An 8584-nucleotide genomic window follows, 5' to 3' on the forward strand; every position below is an offset into this window, starting at 1 on the left:
CTGACCCCCCAGGAGGGGCCGCAGCACGGCGGTCAGGAGGCGGGCCGCTGGGCTCCCACATGCTCTCCACCTTCCACCTTCCGACGTGGCAGGTGAATCGCTCTGAGCGCCGCCTTCCCCAGGGCCGATCCCACCGGGGCAGGCAGAGCTGCCCTGAGCCTCCGGAGGGAGATGCGCTAAAACCTGGCCTCGGTGATGCCGTGTCTCCAAGAACTAACGCAGCGCTCACCTGCCCAGAGGACGGGAGCAGACAGCCGAGGCAGGACCGCACTGCAGCCCTGGGAGCCACCGCGGCCTCCACACATGGTGAGCACCAGGCACCACAGACCGAGTCAGGCACCTGTGCAGGCCCCGCGCACGAGGCCCGGCCGCTGCCCACGAGCCCGCAGGACGTGCCGGTCTCCTCCACGCTTCCCACAGGAGCCTGAGCGGGACTGACGCCCGCGGCCAAGCCCCTGGCCCAGCCGCCGTGAGCACGCACCTGCTTCAGCTGGTTCCGCAGGCGGTCTTCTGTGACTCCCAGGGCCCGCATGCCTCGCGCCCGACACGCCGCCTGCAACTCTTTGACGTTGAGGCTGTCCACACCCTCCTCTGCAATCAGCTGGAAAAGAAAGTCAACACGTGGCTGCGCTGTCCTTCTGAAAGGGCACCAGAGGCCCCGGCTGAATGGCCACTTGCCTGGGAACCACGTGCCCCTCGTCAGCCACGGCCTCAGAGGCTCTGCTAAATAACACACGGCCTACCCAGGCCCCGCCTGGGTTTGCAGGCACAGGAGCTGACCAAGAAGGGCCTGGGGAGCGCGCACGGCCAGGACCAGCCCCAAGGCCGGAGTCTGGAAGAAGGGCGCCTCCGCCCAGGCCCGCGGGGAGGGTCCCAGGACCTGTCTCTGCCCACAGCCCACCCAGCCCAACCCGAGCCTTGCTGTTTGCTGGACAGAAGAGAAAGGGCAGAGAGCAGAGTGACCACAGGCTCCCAAGATGTCTCACAGCCTCAGCCACCGCTCCCAGCCAGAGGGAGAAGAGGGGCTCGCAGGAGTCCCCTAGACAAGGACATGGGCTGCAGTGCCAAAAACACCGTGCAAGGGAGGAGGGAGGGAGGAGAGCAGGGAGGGAGGAACAAGCGCTCCCCATCTGTCCCCCCAACCTCGACTCGCAGTATCCTGAGGGGGATGGGGCGCCCCCACCCCATCTTCTTAAACGTTCATCCTGAGACCGGCGGTGGTAACCTGCCAAATCCGGGCCCCGTGGTGACATCGCCCCAAGTGCAGAACGAGATCACAGCCAGGTGACAGCAGGTCCCTCCCACCGCTTCCCGCCCAGCCAGCCCTTCATTTCGCTGCATCCGATGCACGAGCACACACAGGATCCATGTAGCTTGCGGGGATTCCATGAAGACCACTCACACAGGCTGCCAGCGTATCAACAACTCGCCTTTCCATGCCACAGAGCACGGCCCAGCACGGCCCTGCCCAGCACGCAGTGCTCAGGAAACTGCATGCCTGCTTCCGGCCCCCATCCTCCTGGGGTTCCGTGATCCCACTGCGACCTCTCGTGTTTCTGGGTGGCCCTCCTGTGTGCGGACCCTGAGAGTAAGACACCTACTAAACAAGGGCTCCTGGAGGCTACCTGGGCTCGAATTTCCAAAAACAGAGCCTAGCACGGCTGGTGTGCCCAGTGGTTGAGCGCCAACCTATGAACCAGATGAACCAGGAGATCCCGGTTCGATTCCCGGTCAGGGCTCAGGACTGGGTGTGGGCTTGATCCTTAGTGGGGGGCGTGCAGGAGGCAGCCGATCCATGATTCTCTCATCATTGATGTTTTTCTTTCTCCCTCTCCCTTCCTCCCTGAAATCATTAAAAAAATATATTCAAACAAACAGGCCCTTCACTAGCGGCACTTTAAGGAGCTGCACTGCCCGGCCGCCGAGGCGTGTCCTTGCTGCCTGAGCCAGCCCACACGCGTGGCCACGCCGGCACCACACCTGCGTGACCGGTCCGGCCGTGGGTCCTCTCTCCCGTCCAGGTGAACCGGAGGAAGCGCCTTCTTCCACTCGCACACGGAGAGCCCACGCCACGGCGCCATCACTTGTGCTTTGACCATCGAACGTCATCGGGAGACGCGCGGAGAGCCTGATGGACTGATCTGACGTTTCCTTCCTGATGTTCCAGGGCCCTCCCATCACTTCCTGCTTCAAAAACCTCCGTCAGGGTCTTCGAGGACCTGCCTGCTGGGAACACACGGTAGCTTTCCCTCTTCTGAGGTCTGACTTACTCTTCGCCCAACAGGGAACGCTGCTGGACACAGACCTGTGGGCTGACATTCTGTAGTCTTTGTCCTGCAGGCAAGATGCTGTTCGCTCTCATTACTTTCAAATTACTTCTGTCCTTGAAGGCTCATTAGTTTGTCTGCGACGTGTCCTGCAGGGTGTGGGCTGCTTTGGGTCTGTCCTGTCCGCGGGTCCCTCGGTTGCTTACATTCGTAGAACTGAAGGCCTTGGGGAAGTGTCCAGCCATGACTTCTTCGAGCACTTTTCCAGCTCTGCCCTGTCCCTTCTCTTCCCGGAGCCCCCACGACGTATCTTAGTTCTCCAACAGCCCCCAGGTCCCGGAGGCTCTGGCCTTTCTCACTGTCCTCTTTGTAGTTCACATGTTAAATTCTACAACTTCCCTTGCTCACGGAGCCTGTATTGTGTCCTGTCCATCCTACTGGAGGCCCCCACTGAGTTTCCCTGCTGGACTGTGCCCGGGCATGAGGAGCAGCTTCCTACTGGAGCCCGGGCGTGGGGAGCATGATGTCATGGGACTGGGTCCCGTTTCAGTCCTCCTGGCTGCCCCTGACAGGGCCCTGGAGAGTAAGGGGCGCTGTTCTAACCATCTTTATAGATTTTGAAATTGGTTATCTGGCATCTGTTGATGGCCCAAGCTATCTGCATGTCCCTGGCAGCCCAGCTTTCGTGGGTGCACAAAGTCACCTTTCAACCCTTTAACCACAAACCCCGACCTCTGCTTCACTTCCTGCCCAACCAACGTCTCCAGCTGGTCAGCCCACCAGTGACAACGGCCCAGCCCCTTTCCTCCCGCCTCCCCTGCTGCCGCTTCCCGTCCGGGGGCGCCGTGGCCGTGTCCAGGGAACCTGGAACAGCAGGCTCCCTTCATGGGCACCGATCTCTGTGCATAGCCAGCCCATAAGCTGCACCCAGGTGCATTCTGGGACAGGCACGGTGCTGCTTCCGTCCTGCACGCTTCCCGGCTCCCGGCTGGGGGGCAGGAGACGCGTTATGCCCCGCCTGGCCTCCACCACCGCACCTCCCGCAGGGGCAGGAAACGTCCCAGGACTGTCAGGTGGGTGGCGGTCTCACACCACCCACGGACGCGGGGCGGGGCCAGTGTGTCCCGGGTGTCTGGCTGGAGTCCTCTCTCCCAGGGCAAGCCTGTCCTGTTCTTGGCCGAGAGCAGGCTCTGGACTTGCCAGTGTTTCTGCCGCCCAAGGCTGGGACATGAGGCACGAGGACACTCGGTGGTTCCTGGGGTCCCAGGGCCCCCCCACACCACAGCCCTCTCAGGTGTGCTTCCTGTCCAGGGAAAGGGCCCACCCCCTATTGACAGCAGAGGTCGCGGGAATCGGAGGCACTTCACGGTGGGATGACTTGTCCCAGGTCACAGGACGGGTGAGTGGCAGGGACTCAACCCGGCCACCTGCCCGGAGCCATCTCCCGAGAAGACGGCGCCTCAGGGCGGCCTGCCCGCCGCTCTCCAGCAGAGCGGTGCCTGAGCACGCCCTCCCGGGAGAAACGCACAGCAGCCGCGGTGAGCTCCTCTCACCCTCACACACTCAGGACGACAGGGAAGGGTAGCTGCCCCGGGAGCCGGAGAAGCCAGGGACCACAGGACACAAGTGCGTCTGGAGACGGGAGAGCGACCACCAGGCTTCAGGGCAGCGGGAGTCTGTGGGCCGGGCCAGACCAGGCTGCCAGGGAGTGAGCTGGCCACCGGGAGTGGCCGGCCCAGCGGCATACGCCAACGCGGAGCAGGTGGAGTCCAGGCAGAGACCCTGCTAAGCGGCAGCCACCTTGCCAGCTGAGGAGGAGCAGCAGGGGTCCGGGGGCTCAGTCCAGAGAGCAGAAAGCGCAGGAACCCCCTGGTGTCGGGCCTCACGCTGAGCGGGCACCGGGGAGGAGCTGGCAGAGCCTTGTGCAGCAGGCGGGCACCGGGCTGTGCCATGGGAGCTCCAGGCAGAGGGCACCCCGGAAGCCAGGCCAGCCCTGGGGTGGTGACCTTGTGGGGGTTCCTGGAGGAGGACCACACCACCCAGAACCTCACTTCAGATAAGGTCTCTATTTGAAAAAGCTAAATACGACCAACAAGCCACGCCCAGAGAGAAAACAATGAACACCTATTTCATACTGTTATTGGAATAATTAGACGTGAGCTAAGACTAGCATGTTCAAGAAAACAGGCAGCAAGATGGACAGCTTTATGTGAGAAATGAAATCTTAAAAAAAGAATCCTGGCATTGAAATGAGGAACTCAGAAGTGGGTCTAAGAGTAATTAAACCCATGCCCTGGCCGGGCAGCTCAGTTGGTAGAGCATCATCCCGATACACCCAGGTTCAGGTCTGATCTCGTCAGGGCACAGGCCCAGGTAGCGGGCTCAATCCCCAGTGCGGGGTGTGCAGGAGGCAGCCAGTAGATGTGTCTATCTCTCTATCCCTCCCCCTTCCTCTCCCTAAAATCAGTAAGAATGTATGTACTTAAAAAAAAGAAGCGTACGGAGTGTTGTTTAGGTAGCAGAAGACTGGCTTCAGGAATGCACTCATCCGAGGAAGCGTCAGTCAGGCATTAGAACGCACCTTCCCAATGGGCACTAGGCAACACGGGAGGATCCGATGCCACGCCAGGTGGGAAGTCGCTTGGACGGCACGATCCCAGTATCATTTATCCCAGCAGACGGCACCCACGGGTCCACCAGGTGGGCACAGCCGCGATACGAGGTGACAGACCACCAGCGATGCCACCCCTGCTGCGAGGATGGCCCGATCTCGAGGCCGTCACTCACCTTGTCGTCCGCCTTGATGGAGCGGAGCCGCATGGTGAGCTGGAAGCGCAGGAAGTTGTTGGTGCCCATGGACTGCAGCTCCAGCAGCTTGCACAACGCCACCAGCTGCGGCCGCGTGAGGTTGTCCAGGGTCAGCTCGTCCTCAAACAGTTTGGAGAAACGAATGATTTCCTCATTGCTGGGTCTCTCCCCAGTCTCTCGGATCTGCAGGAGCAATGCTGTGTTACTCACGGTGGGGGCCTGTTCCCTGAGCGTGCACAGGCATGCGTGCGCGCGCGCGCACACACACACACACACACACACACACACACACACACACACCTGCGCACAGCACCCCTCCCAGGCCAGGGGCCACTGGCCCCAAGTGAGGAAATGAGGAGGACCGGGAGCGGGGGAGCTGGGCTGCCTGGACTCTCAGGCACAGCCTCAGAATTGCCCCTAAGACTCAACCGCGAGGGCAGCCCAGCCCGGAGGGTGGGCTGGCGACTGGAAGAGGCCCTGCCACTCTCCCCACCTCAGCCAGGGCTGTGGCGCAGCCTGTGGTCCATCCTCTCCCCGGCCCGCCCCCCTCGTCCCACTGCAGGGTCTTAGGTTCCTCATTTGCCAAACTCTCCCTCTCCTGGGGCTGCTGCAAAGTTGGAGGCAAAGGCAAGTAACTGAATGTCAGCGGGTTCCAGTTCTCGGACTGAGGTTCAACCCGAGTGTGGGGGAACCTCCATAGACCCTGGGCAGCAGCTGCCGCCCGCCCGCCTGCCCCAGAGGGGGGTCAGGAGCGCCCCCTGCTGCTACAGTAGAAAAGGGAGGATGGCAATGAGGACCACTCCCAGAGAAGACAGGCGGCCCGAGGCTCTAACCAGCACTAAGGACAGTGGGCTGAGGCCACAGGGGCTCCGAAGCATCAGGGCACCTTCTGGAAGAACAAGGAGAAGTCTTTGGTGGCGCTGCCCGTGGCCGCCTTGTTCTTCAGGGCCATCTCCTCGATGGTGTCCTGGAGGAACTTGGCCAGCTCCAGCTTGACCCGCAGCTCCTTCTTCAGCCTCTCCTCCTGCGGGCAGAGACGGGCGCTATCCTCTGCCCACACCCTCCCCGACCAGCGGGGCTGGAGCGTCCCCTCCAGCTCCTGCCTCCCACTGTGCCACCCAGAGCAGGGCTGGCAGAGTCCACACCCGGCTGGGCACGTGTCCCCACAGACCTCACGGACCGAAGCAGGCAGGGCCACACATCCCACCCCACGAACGGCCTCAGCCCAGCCTGAAGACACGGTCCGGAGCCACCACGCTGCAGACACAGCTAAGAGAAGGTGACCCCCGGGGGGCCACCGCGAAGGAACACGCCCGCAGCGCCGGGCAGGGCGGCCCCTCACCTTGATGGACTGGGTCTCGAAGGTGGACGGCAGCATGTTGGGGAAGAGCTTCACCACGACGGGCAGCAGGAACTCCATGAAGGGCACCACGATGAAGACCAGGAAGGGCACCAGGCGGAAGAGGTCGGCACAGATGCGGAGGAACTGCAAGGAGCGGCGGGGTCAGAGGTCACGGCGCACGTCCTGCAGGCCGGGAGCTCCAGGCCACGGGACCCACAGGAACTCCCAGGCCGTCCCTCTCGGCCGGGCCTGCAGGAGAGCTGGCTGGGAGCAGCACCCAGCGCTGGGGCCTCCGGGACCCTGGGGTCCTGCTCTGGGGAAACAGCTGCGGCAAACACAGTGCTGCCCACAGGCGGACGAGAGCAACCAGAGGACGGGTTGCTGCTGGGGAGGCTGTGGCCACACACCCGCCCCCCCACCCCCCCAAGGCCGTGCATGTCTCTGGTTCGTCCTGAAAGGGCTGGATTAGGACTGAACTGCACGGCGACCGTTAGAGAAAACCCAGGTGCTTCCCCAACATAAACACACTGCCCCCGCCACCGACGACGTGGCCACCGGGGTCGTCGGAACCCCGCCAAGCGAGGTCGCGGCTGCCGCTCACAGGGCTGTGGGCGGAGAGGCCAAGGCTGCCTCTCCATGTCCTCACCCCACGCCGATGGACCAGCCCGCAGGCCTCCGGGGAGAGAGGTCCCGTCTAGAAACACGCCCGCTGCCGGGTGGGTGCTGTGCTCCCGCCGAGAACAGCTCCCGAGGGAGGGCTGCCCTTGCTGGGCAGGGCCGGGCCAACACCCCCTCTCCCCCAGGTCACGCCGCCACGGTTCTTCCGTCTCTGCTGATGCTCCCAGAGCAGCAACTTCCTCACTCACCCCACCTCCCCGCTCACCAGCTTCGCTGCCTTTTCCGCACAGTCGTTTTCCTGTTTATTACCCTACGGTTCTCGTTTGTTTACAATGCATTCTTGTTTTTACTTTATGCTCAAATGGTCCCAGATTTGGCCATGGAAAGGCCCGTCCAGTGGGTGCTGCGCTTTGTTTATTTTGTTGTGTTAATCCTCACCCACGGGTATTTTTCCAGTGATCTTTAGAAACATCAATGTGAGACATTGACTGGTTCCTCCTACAGGTGCAACTGAGGACGTGTCTTGACCAGAATCAAAGCTGCAACCCTCCAGTCCTTGGGCCGATGCTCTAACCACTGAGCCCGGCCAGGGTCAACTGTGTGCTTTGTTTTTTTTCATAACAGCACATATTGTCTTCAACGAAGTAGCAAAAACCCTGTAACTTTCACAGCAGAACAGGGCAGGGAGGGGCAGAAGAGAACCTGAACCATACAGCCTTATCTTGCGAGTCCCCAAAAGGCAGTGTGCGTGTAACCCGTGTCCAGTAAACACTAATTGGGAGATTCTAATCCAACTGTTTCCAAAGTACTCATCTGCACTCTTCTCCCAGCATCCCCTGGACTCCAGCCAGTAAACACTCCTATGTAGTCCATGGAACCCTGAGCGCCGCGTAAAGCCAGAAGCCAGTGCTCACAGGTCACAAGCCACCCCCCGGCCGTGACCGAGGCCCCTCTTCCCACGGAGGAGCCTCGGTGTCAGCCTTCAGGGAAGGACATCCAGGGCCTGTCCTCGGGCTCCAAGGCCCCGAGGGCTGGAAGCTGCCCCTTGTCCCCTGGGACTCGGCACAAAAGAAAAGACACAGGGGGGCCGAAACCGGTTTGGCTCAGTGGATAGAGCATCGGCCTGCGGACTGAAGGGTCCCAGGTTCAATTCCGGTCAAGGGCATGTGCCTGGGTTGCGGGCAAATCCCCAGTGGGAAGTGTGCAGGAGGCAGCTGATCGATGTCTCTCTCTCATCGATGTTTCTAACTCTCTATCTCTCTCCCTTCCTCTCTGTAAAAAATCAATAAAATATATTTAAAAAAAAAAAAAGACACAGGGGGTCTGGGAGCACAGATCCCAACAAGCCATGCAAACAACCTGGAAGGAGGTGGACAGCCCAACCACAGGGGAAAGCAACGAGACGGAAAAGGCAGGCCACCAGCCCCCGCAACAGCTCAGCAGACTGGGCCCCGTCGGCGGGAGAAGCAGCCAGAGGACCCCAGCACCAGCGCCCAGAGGACAGACCCGCAGACCCACAGGCACCCGGGCACCCGGGCGGGCGTGCGCA

The 8584-nt window shown here is 61.6% G+C and overlaps 1 protein-coding gene across 1 annotated transcript in view; it reads right to left on the reverse strand.

Annotated features, from left to right (window-relative positions):
• The window catches only part of LETM1 (leucine zipper-EF-hand containing transmembrane protein 1), a gene marked incomplete at its 3' end in the record, with an annotated part of 10795 nt that extends 4216 nt beyond the window's left edge, over positions 1–6579 (reverse strand). The window contains exons 1-4 of the mRNA XM_015558418.1: positions 6418–6579; positions 5962–6099; positions 5055–5258; positions 482–601 (exon numbers count right to left, since the gene is read on the reverse strand). Of these exons, the coding sequence (XP_015413904.1) occupies positions 482–601; positions 5055–5258; positions 5962–6099; positions 6418–6495 (540 nt within the window). The remainder of the gene's footprint in view (positions 1–481; positions 602–5054; positions 5259–5961; positions 6100–6417) is intronic.
• Positions 6580–8584: the final 2005 nt, after the last annotated feature.

This window comes from Myotis davidii, unplaced genomic scaffold (assembly GCF_000327345.1).
Source record: "Myotis davidii unplaced genomic scaffold, ASM32734v1 scaffold693, whole genome shotgun sequence".
In the NCBI taxonomy this organism is placed as follows: domain Eukaryota; kingdom Metazoa; phylum Chordata; class Mammalia; order Chiroptera; family Vespertilionidae; genus Myotis; species Myotis davidii.